At 46.5% G+C, this 17144-nt stretch overlaps 1 protein-coding gene across 1 annotated transcript in view; it reads left to right on the forward strand.

Moving 5' to 3' along the window:
* Positions 1–17144, forward strand: part of TTLL11 (tubulin tyrosine ligase like 11) — a 259912-nt gene that overhangs the window by 201536 nt on the left and 41232 nt on the right. The window contains exon 8 of the mRNA XM_004453912.3: positions 8646–8752. Within this exon, the coding sequence (XP_004453969.2) occupies positions 8646–8752 (107 nt within the window). The remainder of the gene's footprint in view (positions 1–8645; positions 8753–17144) is intronic.

A 17144-nucleotide genomic window follows, 5' to 3' on the forward strand; every position in this document is an offset into this window, starting at 1 on the left:
TCCTCTACCCTCTGGGTCACTTAGGGGCCCATACAGGAACATTTCCTTTGCTATATAAACTTTGAGCAAGTTAATTACTCTGAACCTAATTAACTTCATCCTGTAAAATAGGGATGATGTGTGCAAGTAAGATTAGTTAAGATTGCGTGGAGGGTGTGGCTCAAGCAGTTGGGTGCCCACCTACCACATGGGAGGTCCCAGGTTCAGTTTCTGGTGCCTCCTAAAGAAGATGAGCAAGACAGCAAGCTGGAGTGGCAAGCTAACACAACAGGATGATGCAACAAGATGACACAATGAAGAGAGGCAATAAGAAAACACAATGAGAAACACAACAAGCAGGTAGTAGGGTGGCTGAAGTGATTAAGTGCCTCCCTCTCACATGGAGGTCCCAGATTCAGTTCCCTGTGCCTCCTAAAAAAAAAGAGAAGATGAGCAGACACAGAAAGCACACAACAAATAGACTCAGAGAGCAGCAGACAGCGAGTGCCAACAATGAGGAGGGAGGAGAAATTTTAAAAATTAATTAATTAATTAATTAAAAGATTGCATGGAAACATCTAGCATGTAGTAAGTGCTTAATAAATGTTGAATTTGTCTTTTAGGGTTAAAGGAATGCCATGAGATAACATTAAGAAAGGGTCCTGCACAGGGTCTGGCACAAAGCAGGTTGCCAAATGAATGACTGGATTCTTAGAACAAAAGGGACTTGGCTGGAACAGGGAATTGTTGCTTAACAATTAGTTCATTGTAACAAATACACCTCCAAGAGAGTATCTGACAGCAGTTGATGTTGCTGCTGTTTTTCTCATTGTTGATTTTAATATTTTTACCTTGCACCTCACAGTCACACTCTTCACAGTTTTGGGTTTCTTTTCACTAAAGCAAATAATTAGAAGCTTCAAGTTGGAAATCCTTTTTGTCACAGGTTTTTCTCCAAATGAGTTTTATTATGAACTCTAACTCTAGCCTTCTGATATTCCTGATAGGATGGCAAACAGAAATATCGGCAGGGATTTTCTCCATCTCAGTAAACCCAAAGAAGTGTTTACCTGATGCTTTTGAGAAGGCTTTGTGCACGTTTGGGGGAAAAGGAAAGCCCAGTCGAAAGAGCTCAGGCTTTGAAGCTAGAGAGGCTTGACTTCATGGCCAAGCACATTTGTGGCTTTGGGCAAATTCTTTACATTATGTGAGTCTCAGTTCCCTCATCTGTAAAATGGGAGTAATCTCTCCTACACTGCAGGGTTGTTAGGAGGTTGGGATGTAATATAAAGTACCTGGCCCAGTGCCTTGTTCATGGGAGTTGCTGGTTAATGGGAGTCTTATGATTATTATTTCCATTAGGGGAGTGAAGGGAGTGGAAATTTTTGAGAAAGTCATCAGGCAACAGCGTTATAATTTGCCCTGGGAATGCTACTTACCAAAATACTCTCTGACTTGTTTAGATTTGCAGTCATAGACACCCATCTACAAGTGGCTTAAATTGTGAGGCTAATCTTCTCTGGTATAACAGGAAGGTTGACAGTGGTTGCTGCAGGGCTTGCTACTGACTCCACATTGGAGTCAATACCCTACTTTCTGTCTTTCTGCTCATCCATCCTAAGCATGTACCTCCAGGTTCAGGACTGCCTTATGGCTACTGGAAATCCAACCATCATGGGATAATTCCAGGTAGGAAGAGGGAAAAAGGGAGAAAGAGCAAAAGATCCCTGCCAGATGAGTCAGAAAGTTAAAAAGAAAACTTTCTGGGAAGTTGCATCCAATGACTTCCACTTCCATCTTCCCCTTTCATGCCATCTTAATGGGAAGCTGGGAAGTAGAGTTTCTAATTGTGCACATTGTTGTTCCCCAGTAGTGGAGAAGAGGAGGAGGTGAACAGATAGGTGGCAGTCTCTGCCCCTTTTTTATTTTGGGGCCTTGGGATATAGAGAAACAGTTCAGTGACAGGAGTTTCAGGGCATGAGGACTCAAGGGACTGTGGAAGCATGAGGGGACCTAGGAGAATAGTGAAATTGAACAAGCTGGGAGCTTCTCTCAGCATGTCACGTCTAGGGACCCCGACCTCTTGGAGGAAAATCCGGAGATTTCTGGGCCATATCTGGCATTTGCACCACTGCCCAAAGAGTCGATTGAAGACCAGAGAGAATGAAGGGATGTTTTTGTTTTATACGGACCTTTTGGGGACTGGAGGGAATCGTGAGATTTGCTCTGTCTCCACCTTGTGTTGTACAGGGAAGAGTCTGGTTCAGCCTAAGAACTCTTCCTGAGCACCTATTTGTGGGAGCCACAGGACATTCAGAGACGGTCCCACACCTGCCCTCGAAGAACTCTCGGTCTAACAGACAGCAGGCAGGGGACAAATGATTAAATGCAGTCTTTGACAGAGTCATGATGCAGTGGCCCAAGCTCTCCCCACAGGAGTGTGTACGCAGTGCTGGAAATAGAGTAGGGGATGCCTCATCTGCCTGGTGGAATCAGGGCAGGCCTCCAAGAGGAGGTGGCATTTGGACTGGTTTGAATGGGAGTTTGCCAGGCAGCAAAGGGAGGGACACACAATCCAGGCAGGGGAAGAGACAGAACGGATCATGTGTGGTCCATGTTGGAAGTCAGACAAGGGTTATCATGCAGGCTAAGTTGTTGGTGGAAGCTGAAATGCTTCCTTTTCACACCTCATAAAGTTCTACCAAAACATAAGAGAGGAGGAGATTTGAAAAAAACTGTAACATAAGAATCACGATCTCTGTCACCTGCAGGAGTCAGGCAGGGAGCCTAGACAAGTGCAGCGGGCCGGGTGGCTGGGGAGTGGCTGGGGCTGCGGCCACCTGGGCTGCACATGCCCTGTCTAAAGGAAGGGCTGCTGCTGGGCTTAGTATCACCAGACCTTTTGATTTTTTTTTTTTTTTTTTTTGAAGAGAAGCTAGAAATTTTTCAAGAGAAGCTGATTTTTATGTAAAATCCCAGTACTGTATGTAAATGTTGGCAATTCAAAAATAGTTTTTAAACACTGTGGTTCAAACAAAGCGTGTCTGTCCCATACAGCCCACGAGGGTTTGAGCTCTGGTAGAGGGGAAGGTGGTACATACTAAGAAGACTGCTGTGTTCACAGTCTTCACAATACACAGTCTTGAAGTGAAAAAAGAATTAAGAACAGTTTTAGGAAAGACGAGTCCTAAAATGTTCGACGACTGGAACTGACTAATGTCAAAAACATAGCCGCAAATCTGTCTATATATGATAGGCTTCATGATTTTTCCACTCCTTTGTTCTCTATCATTAAAGGCATTTGCATAAATAAACGATTTCTGTGATGTTAGAGACTATTAGGTCTTACAGCCATCATTCCCAATCTGTGGCCCAAGCATTTTTGAGGGGGCAATCGTGAGTCTGAGAACTGAGCACGATGTCTTCAGGTGGGGAACAGGTAACGGGAGCAGACAGACTCAGACAATGAGCCTCTCTCCCCTCCCTCCCCACCCACCCAACAAATGTCTTCAGTAATTAAGGATGCGGGAAGAAATGGAGAAAATATTGTGCAACTGTTAATAGATTTTTCCTTTTAAAATGTGCCGAGAGATCCCAACAGCAACTTAATCGTAAAAGATATTCTCTGCTTGTAGATTCATCTGCGTATGTTCAGTCTTGCTGGCTAAATTAAAAGCAAGCATTTTCTCTTGCTAACAACAATGCTCTCTCTCCTTTCCACTTTGGTTTAAACGTTTCTTCATTATAAATTAATAATATTTATGTCATATGTTAAATCACACCAAGTGCCCTCCTCTGGCGCTCAGGGCAAGAGACATATTCGCTGGCTAGATATACACTCTTTTCAGAGCTCCCACACAAACAGCAGAAGTTGAACTTGGCTTTTGTCTCTGCTACCCACTCTTTCTCTTCAAATTCCTTAAAGAGAACTGGAGGGGAAAAAATAATAAACATTCCATTTGAATGTATTTTCAGTGTCCATCTCTCATAATGTGTTGCATAGATCAGCAGTTTCAGGAGTGAATTATGCTAATGCCAGTCTGGCCATTTTCTCTTTTTCTTTTCCACCAAAACCAAGAAATAATGAACTGCCATTCTCTCATCTAGTCTTAACTCTCTATCTAACCAGCTTTTCGTGCCATTTTCTCAGGAGGCACATAAGAGTGGCACATATTACCATGAATTAAGCTCCTCTTCTTACTTTTTTTTTTTAATAATTGCTAGGGTGTGGAGGCTTCTCTGAGAAATAGAAAGTATCTGATTGATTCTTCAGTTTGACAGCTTTCTTTGAGGGAAATGCATTTTCGTTATTCTCCTTCCATTGGATTATTAATTTGGGAGCATCCTATGTAATCCACTAAGAACACTTTTTCCAAATGTATCCTACCTCAGAAATTGACATCAGTTTGCACATGCTGCATTTTCCGGAGCCTAAGGATTAAGCAGTTTGCCAAAACCAGTTTGTTTCTAGGAACTAGAGGCAGCTTCTCTGCCTTGAGCTTCCACTTCATGCAATTTCACTTTGAGATCCCTGCTTATGCCTTTTGTGGCTTCAGATCCTGGATCTCCTTTTAAATCAGAGAATAGTTTTTTCTCCCTTTTTACCCCCATTGACTCCCTTTCCTTATAAAGAGATATTAATATGCTTTCTAATGGGTAGCCGTGGGGGGATTTTCTTTTCTGAAAGGCAATACTGTGTGATAGAATGTTCTGGAATAGAAGTGCAAGAAGTCTTGCTCACCCTCTGTCATTAACTCTTCAGTGTCTTTGAAAATCCCCCGTTTCTAAAAAGAGATATGTTTTAAACTGGAGTATTTTTCTCCCCCTAGATGTTTGGATAGCTTTATTTTGTCTCTCTCTCTTTTTTTAAAACAAATATTGATCATTTGTTAGCTTTCAAATTAAAGCATCCCCAGGAAAATATAAGCTTCTTTTCTACACAGAGAAGGATGAACACAAAAGAAATTCTATAAATAGGATTTTATGGCCTGGAAAAAGTTGGTTTCTAAATTTCCCACGAGACGTCAGTAGCTCTGAAGAGGAAATGGAGATGAGCGTTTCAGATCTTTCTACACGTGGGCTTCTAATGAACTTGAATGATTTGTCATTTTCACCTATCATATGTGTGTAAATTCCTTTGATTCTGAAAAAAGCATTTCTTCAAACTGATTTTATATCATGGAGGAAGGATGAAAGCTGCTGTCATTTGCTGCTTCCTCATATGTGCCAGGCACTGAGCTGGTCCTTAAGATAGCCTTGTATGGTGAGCAAGCTTGTTCTCATTAGACAGATGAAATTTAGATGCAGAGAGTTCAGTGGCTTGCTCAAAAGCACACAGCAAAGTTAAGATTCAAATTTCTAAACTCACTTTTTATTTGACTACAAGGCTTATTTTTTTCTATGTGTGTTTCTAGCCTATTCTGTTTTAGGAATATTCCTGGCTTCTCATGTTACCATATTTCTAAGACTTCTGTTTCACTGAAAAATTTGTCCTTCCACTCATTAATAGGTTGAAAAACTGCATCCCAGGGTATAAGGGGAAACTGCTCTCAATGATTAAGAGCTACCAAGGTTTTACATTTTACCCTGGAATGTAAGATCACTTACACCCACCGAGAGTGGTACTCAAGGCAGACTGAGCTCTGTGTCCCTTACTGGTCCAGGAATACTGCCTACATGCCATGGACACAAAATAAATTCTGTATTGAGCGGATGGACATATGAAAAATTCATTCCAAAGTCTTGACTCTCAGAATCATTCCCTGTTGAGTTGGTTGAGAATGCACAGTGGCCAGAGGGACAAGCATGGGAGAAACTGTTTCCAAGTAACCCCGGTTGCCTCCCCCCCCTCAGCCTTATATCACAAAGCTTCCCAAAAGGTGCTCCCTAGAGGCTCCAGCCTACTGCACTCCCTGGCCTGAGACTTCGTGTCCGGAATCCAGGGTTCTTTCCTGTGGCCCTGGAAAGAGCTCTCACCCCAGTTCTCCCCCAAAGCTCCCCAACCCCCTACTGTATCATCCAGGCAAGGACTAGAGGTGAATCCCAGCTATGTGATCTTGGACAGGTCACATCCCTTCTCTTGAGCCTCGGTTTACTTCTCATCGAAATGGGGCTAAGAATACCAACCTCATCAAGTGGTTATAAAGATTCAGAGAGTGAATAGGCAGGAAAGAGCATGGCACACAGACGGTGCCCCAGAAATGCTTACAGGATCAAAATTCCTTGAAGCATTTCCTATCTACCGCAGCCAGCCTGGATCCCTACGTCCCCTGCCCTGGTAGCAGATGATGCAATTTTCTGTATTTGCAGTTGTCACTAGGGAGGATGAGTTATCTTGGAAAAGGGATAAATGGAGAATTCGCTTTGGTAAATTACGTGGCCTGCTAAAGGTTTGACACTTCCATTTTCTACCTGTCAGAAAGCAGGTAACTATATACCAGTGGTCAGTTAGGCTTCCCTTTTTATACTCCATTAACCCATGGAGCAAGACAGGCAGAACTTCTGTCTGCTGGGGGAACAGGCGGTCCAGAGGACACTGATACAATAATTAGAGAAAATCTGTGGGCTTTCCTAATAAAGCTGTGCAAATTAGCAGTGCAGGTGGTTAGAATACCTTGGGAGAGACTAAAGCATCGTCCCCAGCAGGACCCAATAGAGATAGCCATCGTGGTGACAGGTAACGTGAAAAGCTCTGCGTCGTTTGACATGTTGTCACTAGGGCTCAATAACTGTGCGCTGGTGTGCTTTGAAGTCTGCCACGTTGACTTGTGATTGAAATATGGAGCAGGAGCCCAGGAGGGAGCAGGAGGCAAATTGATGGCCTGGGAAGGCAGTGGGGAGCGAGGGAGCGAGCGCGTGTGCTCGCACGCAAGGAGCACCAGCCTCCCCTGGGCACCGCGGTAGGCACCCTCCCAACCCCATAGTTAGGGGTGTGCATGGGTTTGAAGAGGGGACTCTGGAATGTCCAAATCCTGCTTGTCAATCAGCCCCTCACTGTGAGGTTCCTAAAGGAGCTATTCATACAAGGGGCGATGAGGAATGGGAAATCAAAGAAGCACTTTATCGTTAGCTAGGGCAGTGAATGTGGACACACTGCAAAGTTGAAGGCGCATTGAATGTAGTTCAGCCTGCTCTAGCTTGGCAAGTTGACAGCTGGCCCAGAGGTCTAGCATCCAGTCTCTAAGATCAAACCCAGCCTGCCTTGGGACTCACCTTCCAGCATGATCTACTCAAGAAGGCAGTGCGCCTGGATAAACAGGAGCTACCTCTAGTCTGAACAGAGAGCTGAGCCCTTGGACCCAGACACTGACTGGTGAGCCTCATTTCGTTACTTGCTGAAAGATCAGGCAGAGGCAGCCTCGGGGGCCACGTTGGTTCTGTCTGTGGAAAAAAGAAAGGGAAGCGGGGAGAGAGATGGGGAAGGGAACTAACACTTATCATGGGCTACCATGTGCAGGCCCCGTGCCACGTCCTTGGCATGCATGAACTCATCTCATCTGCACTCACCCACGTGGGTGGGATCATTCTCTTTATTTTTAAGACCAGACATAAAGGCCTGGAAGGTTCTAGTAAATTGCCCAAAATCACCTAACTGGAGAGGAACAGAGCCAGGATTTAAATCCCAGCCTGTTCTATGCCCAAAGGCATGATCTTTTCTGTGTACCAAGCTGCCTCCCCACATTTCCAGACCAAACAAAATAGGAGGGACAATTCTAAAGGCCCATTCTGGGGCTTGGAGGACAGGGAGAACCATTGCGGACATCAGACTGAAGACCTGGTGACTCTGGCCTGCTCCTTGCACTTAAACAAGGGGAACAGCCTCAGCTCAGAGGCCCACCCCTTTGCTCCTCAGCTTGTTTCCAGGTGATGCTCCTACAGTAAGAGCATGGTGAGCCTCTCCCATGCTGCCGCAGCCCATGGGCCATGGACCTGGCCTGTGCTCTGTTGCTCCATAATTCCTAGGCTTAATGTGGCTGATTCAGGGCCCATGTAAAAATTTTCGGGTGACAGATGAAAAGATAAGTGAAGTGCAAAAGCCTGGAACCCCTGTGTGTACACAGACTCCTCTGGTGGGCATTCCTAGTGGGGAATTGCTCTGGACAGCAGTAATGGCTTTGATCTGTGATGCGCTGGTATCATCGGATCCTCTGAGCAGATACTGGCAGAAGGCAGCAGTGAGCCCTGCTCTTCTTCTTTCTCCAAGAGATTCATCGATACAGAGGTGAAGACATATGCATAGGTGTATTGTTAAAATGTAGCATTCTTTTCGTAGCAAGCAGGGACCTAAACTGGCTCGTGTAAGGACAGCCTGACTCACAGTGACTGAAAAACTACCCATTTGTAGATGAGGAAACTGAGACTCAGAAAGGTAAAAATGGCCTGAGACCACACAGCTTCTAAGTGACAAGGCCAGGATTCAACTCAAGACATTTTCTTTATAGCCCATCAGATTCCTATTAACCGTATTAACCATTTTAACTCATATGACTGAAACTCAACTCTTCTTTTCAGCCTTTCCTTTGACCATTCTCCGCTGCAAACCCTTCCCTAGTTCCAACTGTGGGAAGTGAGGGCATTTCGGGCAGGGAACACAGCCCAAGCACAGGCATGAAAGGAAGAACAGGGTGGCTTCAAGCTCGCATTAACCCGTCTCCTGTCTTTGGCAGGAACTGCAAGCTCAGCAGCAGCAGCTTGTCCATGGCTGCAGTGGATATTCTCTACATTGACATCACAAGGAGATGGAATTCCATGACCCTGGACCAACGGGATTCAGGTACCACTGGCTGCCACCATGCCCTGATGGGAGTCCTGACAGGGATAGGTGTTACGTTTTCCATTCTTTCTTGTTTAAGGTCAAGGTGGCTTGGGGGGGGGGTGCATATCCCATCCAGGGATTGAGCTGAACTTGAATTCTGAGGCACTGTCTCCACCAAGGCTGTACCCGCCCAAATTCTAGTTCCACCATTAGAATTCCTTATCTTTGCTTAAGGTTTTGATTCCCTTTATACGGGGAATGCTCCATTAATTATTCATTCCCTCAAAAGGTATTTACTGAGCATATAGCCTGGAGTGAATAGCACTGGGTTCTTTTTTTTTTTAAGACTTATTTATTTATTTATTTCTCTCCCCTTCCCCCCACCCCCACCCCGGTTGTCTGTTCTCTGTGTCTATTTGCTGTGTCTTCTTTGTCTGCTTCTGTTGTTGTCAGCAGCACAGAAATCTGTGTTTCTTTTATGTTGTTGTTGCTTCATCTTGTTGTGTCAGCTCTCCGTATGTGCGGCACCATTCTTGGGCAGGCTGCACTTCCTTTTGCGCTGGGCGGCTCTCCTTACGGGGCGCACTCCTTGCGTGTGGGGCTCCCCTACACGGGGGACACCCCTGCTTGGCAGGGCACTCCTTGCGTGTATCAGCACTGCACATGGGCCAGCTCCATATGGGTCAAGGAGGCCCCAGGTTTGAACCGCGGACCTCCCATGTGGTAGACGGACGCCCTAACCACTGGGCCAAGTCCACCACCCAGCACTGGGTTCTTGTCCTGAAGAAGCTCAGGGTAGAGTTGGGGGAGGAGGAGAGGCAAGTCAGAAAACAACTCTAGCATAGTGTGAGTCATGCTAGGATGGACGGACACACATAGAGACTCTGGAGGACCCCAAAGGAGCAGCTCCTAGTTAAGGAAGGGTCAAGAAAAACTTCTTGGAGAAGGGCTGGCTGCAGTGGCTTTGGAAGAATAAGTGGGATATGTAGATGAGCAGGGCTGGGAAGGGCACCTCTACAAGGGGCACTGCCCAGCCCAGGCATGGATGCACCTTAAAAGCAGTTGAGCTCAGGCACCCCAAGTAGCTCCAGTTGGCTGGAACAAAAAAAAAAAAAAAAGTGAGAGGAACAGAGATGAGATTGCAGGTACCACCCAGGCCATCAATACCATACACAAAAAAAATTGATCTTGATTCTCTAGGTTATGCCGGGCTGGTGACGGGTGCTGCCTTCTGTTGGAAGAATTCACCTTCGGGTGGATGAGTTTCAGATCTCTTTCCTCACAGAGGGAGTTTTTCTAAAAAGTAATATAACCATAACTGACATTTGTAGAGCTCATCACAAAATTACAAAGTACTTTCATGCATATTCCCTCATTAAATGCCCCCGTGAGCCAGTGCGGTAGACATTATCACTCTCATTTCACAGACGAGTAAACCGCAGCTCAGGTGGCTGAGATCGCAGGTCAGTAGGTGGTGAGCCAGCACCCTGGCGCCTCTGTGTCCCCTTCCACTCAGCTGCCTCCCTTTGAAGGGCTGCACAGAGGAGGGGTCCCTCAGGGAGCAGTTTTCTCCCCGGGACTCGTGGCGAGGACGTGAACTCAGCTCAGGACGGCCTGTATACTGTTTCCTATGGACATGCGCTCGAGGAGTCTTTTCCCCACCCAGTCTTCACAGTCTGTGAGATGGTCCTGACAATTCCTGCTCTCCAGAGCCGCCGGGAGGTCTCAGGTGCGAGGGGATGCAAAAGCTTAGGAAGTGTCTTTCTCACGGACCGCGCAAGGCAGTTCATCCTAGCGGCGGGCATCACGGCCGAGGGTGCTGCGGGAGGGCCCGTCTGGCGGCGGGGAGCTTCCAGCCAGGTCCCGCCATCCTGGAGCCCGTGAGGACGCCCTCGGGCAGGGGTACCCGGCGGACGCGCCCCTGCCGGATCCCGCCTGGTCCCCGGGGCCCGCGGGGCTGGGGCGTCCTGACCTCGGGGATGCGGCAGGCCCCTGGCGCAGGCCGTCCTGCAGGCGGCAGCGCTGTTGCTGGCAGGTGCCCGGAGCCGTAAGGAGGCTACTGGCTGCCGGCGTTTCCCGCGTGTGCCGGCCTCGCCGGAATTCTCCAGGGACGCGGGTATGATTATCTCCATTTATTGAACGGAGGAGGAAACTGAGGCTCGGAGGCTTGGGAGGTGGATAAGCTCTACCACATATCACTTCCGTGTTGCTTTATCCTTCTAACTGGTCTGTTGTCAGATGAAGGCCCAGCAGCTCCCTAACGCCCCCCCCCTCCTTCTTTTTTCTAATTCAAAAGCAAAACGCAGGGAACATCGATACTCGTTGAACTAACAAGGCGAGCACATCTATGCTTCTATCGCACTTCTGCAGTTGGCAGCTCCGTTTCAGGCTCGCCTGGCAACCAGGAGAGGCTTGAGATGGAGGGTCTTCAGGAGAAGTAGGCAGATTAATTATCATTTCGAGGACCGAGAGTGCTCATGTGACAGTCGAGCTCCAGCACTTTCTGCTGACGCCTTCAGAAAGTGAAGAAGTGTTTGCTCTGGTTGTTGAATGCAGGGAGTCGTCACAGGAGCCTGCGGAGGGGGCCAGATGAGGGGGTGGGGGTGGCAGCGGAATTATTAAATATTGAAATTGATCAGGAGTGGCGGCAGGAAGCTATTTATCATGTTTTATTGCTTCAAACTAGCATTACCATCTGGCCCATTGTTAATTCTGAGTAGCTTTTCATGTTTTGTTTGCCTCTTAAATTGCTCCCTGTAAGTGGAATCTGCAGGCGCTGTCCGCAATACTGGCTCCGGCGAGGTTTTGTGGGGTGTGGGGTTTGCCGGTGTCTCCCCATTCTGCTGACCAAGCTGAGAAGATGAGAAAAATACTTATTTTTAGCACATACAGTCGAGTGAATCCTGGGCGGGGCTCCTCCAGCCCTTTCGCCACACCTCAGCCCCTGAATATGTGAAAGAATAACTGTTAGTAATAACTGCAATTTTTTTTTTAATTTTTAAATTTTTATTGAAGAAGTTGTGGGTTTACAGAAAAAGCACGCATAAAATACAGATTAATAACCCTATTATTAACACCTTGCATTCGTGTGTGGTATATTTGTTACAATTTATGAAAGAACATTTTTGTAATTGTACTATTAACTACAGTTCATGGTTTACATTAGGGTTCACTATTTGTGTTGTAGAGTCCTATGGGTTTAAAAAATTTTTATTCTAGTAACTAACCTTTTCCCTTTTAACCACATTCGAATATCTAATTCAGTGCTATTAATTATATTCACAGTGCTGTGCTACTATCACCACCATCCATTACCAAAACTTTTCCATCTACCTAAATAGAAACTCTGTATGATTTAAGCATTAACTCCTCATTCCTCATCCCACCCCAACCCTGATGGCCTATATTCTAGCTTCTGACTCTATGAATTTGCTTATTCTTATTATTTCTTATCAGTGAGATCATACAATATTTGTCCTTTTGTGTCTGACTTATTTCACTCAATATGAAGTCTTCAAGGGTCATCTGTGTTGTCACATGCATCAGCACTTCATTCCTTTTCACGGTGAAATAGTATTCCACAACTGCAATTTTAAGGTGACCCCATGTGTTCCTGTATCACTGCTCCTTCTCACACTAGGCTTTCAAGATGGGTAATAGTAGTCCCGTTTTACAGATGAGATTGAGACCCCGAGAGCAAAAGTGACTTGTCTAGAATCCCACAGTGAGTAGCAAAGACCAGATTTGAATCTAAGCCTCCTGCCTCTTGGCCCAGGGCTCTGTCCCCAATTCTGGGCCACACCAAACATGCTTGATCATTTGAGTGGAGCGGGGGAGAGCCTCGTGAGGACAGCAGGAAGGCAAAAGTTCAACTCACTGAACACAGGGCCTGCTGGAAGGATAACCCTGGAGTGGGAAGTGGTGCCTTGTCCAAGCTCCTGGCTCCCTTCCTTCATCCTTGGAGCTTGTGCTCCTGTTTTCATCTCCCCTGAAAGTCAATAAGAGGGACTGGGATGTTTAGGAAGTGGGGGCTGAGCAGAAAGGTCAGGAATGTGCAGCCATCTGTGGCCATGGTTTGAGTCCACCGCTGTCTCACAGCTGGGTGCAAGCCTGGACCAGTTCTTGCCTCCTGGGAAGGCTGATCAGACATCACTGAGCCTCAAGAAGGAGCATCTGGAGCCAGCCACATTCTGAGGACCATTCAGAAAACTATCGGACAGTAAAAGGAGAAATTTGTGGTTGGGTGGTGATCCTTCCTTTTGACAAGTGTCAGCAGAAAGATCAGAATGTCTGAACCTTCCTTCCCTCCGTGATGCAGAGCCCAGGAATTCTCAGTGCTCCCAGGCACAGTTAAGTCCTGGCCAGTGGTGTGGGCATCATGTCAGGAGACATGTCAGAGCTGCTGTGGGACTGATAAGCCTCTGAAGAGTGAGGGAACTTGGTTCTCCTTCTCAAAGAACATGCACTCATTCACTCATTCATTCATTCATTCAACAAACAAGAAATGTATACTTTTCCAGGTGTAGGACCCTGTGGGGATATGAAGATATTTAGATACTTATAGATATTATATTTAGATATTTAGAGATACTGCTCTCTTAAGAAAAAACAAAGTAAAACAGATGACCATATACTGAACATTTATTATGTGACAGTAGTAAAAAATACTCATTATGACTATCTCATTCAATTCTAACACAACACTCATCACTTGACAGATGAGCAAACTGAGGCTTAAAGAAGAGAAATTAAACAGATGTGCCAAGTGTTATGGGGGCACCTGGATGTGAACCGAGAACAGTCCGATTTTAGAGTCCATGCCCTCTCCATTACTTCCAGTGTCTCAACAGTTGCAATAGGGTATGACTGGAGCAATCATGGGGAAAGCCCAGGGAACTGGGTCTGCGCAAACGGAATCTGCTGTGAGGCTTAAGCGAGAGAATGCTTACAAAGCACCGAGCACAGCGTGGGGCCCAGAAAGGGCACCCGCTATGTGTTCTGTGTCCCGGAGGGCCTGGCACATGGCCCAGAATGTGCAAAAGCATTTCACAAGAATGTTAGATGAGCACATAATGCCCAAGTCAAAAATTCCTTGCACCTCCAAATCGGAGAATGTGGGGTGTAAGAACCATGGCTTACCGTAATTGCTGGCTTGTTGACGGGATCTCCCTAACCTCTCCTTGACGCCCATCTGGATAAGATCACAACCTCCACCCAGTGCCAGTTGTTTCAAAGTGCCAACACAGTGTCTCCTTTCCTGAAGCTGGCCCAGACCTTCCTTCTACTCTAATAGGACTTTAATGCCCACCAAAGGGGGTCACCAGATCCCTGATGCTTGACCCCTTGTGACCAAAGATAACCTGAAGGAGTTGCACGTGGTGTTTAAAATGATTATTGGGAAGCAGATGTGACTCAAGCAATTGAGGTCCCACCTACCACATGGGAGGTTCCCCAGGTTCAGTTTCCAGTGCCTTCTGCAGAAGATGAGCAAGACAGTAAGCTGCACGATGGGCTGGTGCAGCGAGCTGACGCAGCAAGGAAACACAATGAGAGACACAACAAAACAGGGAGCGGAGGTAGCTCAGAGGATTAAGTGCCTCTCTCCCACATAGGAAGTCCTAGATTTGGTTTCTGGCGCCTCCTAAAGCAAAGATGAGCAGACACAAAGAGCATGCAATGAATGGACACAGAGGGCAGACAGTGAGCACAAACAACAAGGGGGAAGGGGTGGGGATAAATAAATAAATAAAATCTTTTTTAAAAATTTAGAAAGATTGGTGAGGGGAGCAGATGTGGCTCAAGTGGTTGAGCATCCACCTCCTACATGGGAAGTCCCAGGTTTGGTTCCCAGTTCCTTCTGAAAAAAACAAAAAACAAACAGCAAGCAAAACAATTGAAAAACCAACTCAGGGAAGCTGATGCGACTCAGTGTTGAACACTGGCTCCCCATATATAAGGTCCTGAGTTCCATCCCTGGCTCCCAGTACCTCAAAAAAAAAAAAGGGCGAGAAAAAAAAATCAAGCTAAATTCAGACCACCCTTTTAAACAGGCTTGTTTTTATTCATTGGGTGTTTTGTTTTTTTTGGGGACCTCAGGTGCATAGAATTGGACTAGTCATAATTCTTGGTTCATGAAACACTTTCATCATTGGTCCAGGCATAATCTGCTTTCATTTAGTGAGTTTTTCAGTTATTTTTAATAGTGGAATAAACATCCACAAACTCACCACCCAACCAAGTACTAAGACCTTGACAATAACCTACATCTGACACATGGTTCTCTCCCAACAGCAGCCTCTTTTGCAGCCTCTCTCCACCCAAGGAACCCTCATCTTGCATCCTGGGCTCATGGGTCCCTAAATAGGCTTGTCTTCCTCTCTGTTAGAACCATCAGTGACTGTTCAGGAGCTTGATAGAATTTAGTAATACACAATCTTATACTCTCCAGCATGCCAACGTAATTGTCACTTTTTGTTTTTTTTAAAAATTGTGTTGGAATTTTAATTTCCAACTGTAGAATTTCCAGCAGAACACAGAAATCTAAATGAGGGTGCTATCAGCAAAACAGGAGTGTAGTAGTCCTCTTGTTGCCCAGAATCAAATGAAGAAACAAATTTAATTGTCAGAGAAGATGGGCTTATTTCACGTAAACTGCACTCATGAGCTTTTTCTTATCATTGAGACTTTGCCTCTTAACTCTTTCCAGAGTGGAATTTCAGTTCTCTACGTTTACAGATAAGGACAGCATCAAGATTAGGCAGTAAAAGTCGATAAAAGGCAACTAGCATCACCTATGAGAGAAAAACGTTTCACTTGCAAAGGGAAAGTTTTAGCCTAGCACCTGGGCATGTTGTCCATTCAACACAAGACTGACATCTGGAGGCTTCTGAAGCTTGACTGTTCTGTTCTCTTTGCAGCCAGATGCTTTGCTGTTTTAAGATATAAGCTAAAGGTCCCTCCCAATAACCAATGGAATCATGATTGCAAAGTAAGAGAAAATGGATTGGGAGACTTTCCCAGCCCCCTTCCCCATTTTCCCTTCACATGTGTGTGTTGCTGTGTTGCTTCATACACACACAAACACACATCCCTTGTTCGCAGAAGGAAATCTAAGAATGTTGTGGCTTAATGTTTGACATATTCTGCCGACTCTGACCAAAATAAGAAACAGTTCTTCCACCCTTTAATGAACTCCTGGGCTCCGTGCCCCCTTCTGGACCTGCCTTGGTTTGACTGGCAGTATATCACAGTGGCTGAGAGCACAGACTCTGGAATCAGACAAACCAAGATTCAAATCTGGATTTGATAACTTGCTAGTTCTGTGGCCTCAGACATGCTTCCTCTAAGCCTCCTGTTTGGTGTCTGTAAAGTGGCCATCATCATAGTGCCGTGCTCAAAGAAAGATGGACAGGGATGAGCTGAAATGATGCAGGGAGAGCGCTCAGTGCCGTGTGTGCCATAGGGAATGCCTGCTAAGCGGGAGCCGCTCCTACTGTTATCACGTTGCTAACACTGCACACGTTCCTCAGCAAGCGTGTCCTGGGCACCTCCTCATACCAGGTCCCCTGGCGTTGGGGAAGGAGATGGGAAGAAGCGCCTGCCTCCAGAAGCTCACAACCTAGTGAGAAAGATGGGCTGTGGTGGCAACTGACTCTCCCTCACTTTCCAACAAAATGCCAGGTCCTCCTCTCCTTTCCCTCCAGGACTTCCTTTGCCTGCCTCTGGCAGGTGCACCATCCCCTGCCTGGCTGCCCACCCTTCACACCTGGTTATCTTACATCACATTGTTGGATTGTTGGGTTGGGAAGAGAAACCCACATGTCTAACTCAAGGGAAATGGTGCAGCAAGGAAGGTGTGCATCCGGCTAGAGAAGGCATCTCAGGATGGGGCAGCAGGAACTGCAGCGCTACTGGCCCCAGGGCTGCGGGGAGGAGGAAACCAAGAGCCACAGGCCGCCCCAGACTCTCAGGCCCACTGGCCCCTCTCACATTAGTCTCCTTCTGGGTGGGTGGGTGCTGGCTGCCTTTGGCTGTCTCTGGTGGATTCTAATCCTGCCTCTGCAGGACATTTCAACTTGGAGCCAACCGCAGCAGCTTGCAGTCACTGGTCTTGTGATTCCAACTCTAGGATGAGAGCATCTGAATGACAGAGGGCCTGTGCAGCCACCTTTCCCTTTGCTGCTCCCATACTCCCACACTCCCACCCTCTAGCCAGAGCAGTCCCCACCTTCCACGTCCCCCCACCTCGGGGCATTTTCCTCTGCCAGAAACTGGAGCCTTCGTTAGGCCTCAAGCTGGGCCAGGGCCCTTTCCCATTTGCTCCCCCAGCATCCAGTACTTTTCCTTGACAACACTAAGCAAATACTGTGAAACAAGTGAATGGCATCTGCTCCTGAATCTGGACTCCCCT

This window comes from Dasypus novemcinctus, chromosome 8 (genome assembly GCF_030445035.2).
Source record: "Dasypus novemcinctus isolate mDasNov1 chromosome 8, mDasNov1.1.hap2, whole genome shotgun sequence".
Taxonomy (NCBI): domain Eukaryota; kingdom Metazoa; phylum Chordata; class Mammalia; order Cingulata; family Dasypodidae; genus Dasypus; species Dasypus novemcinctus.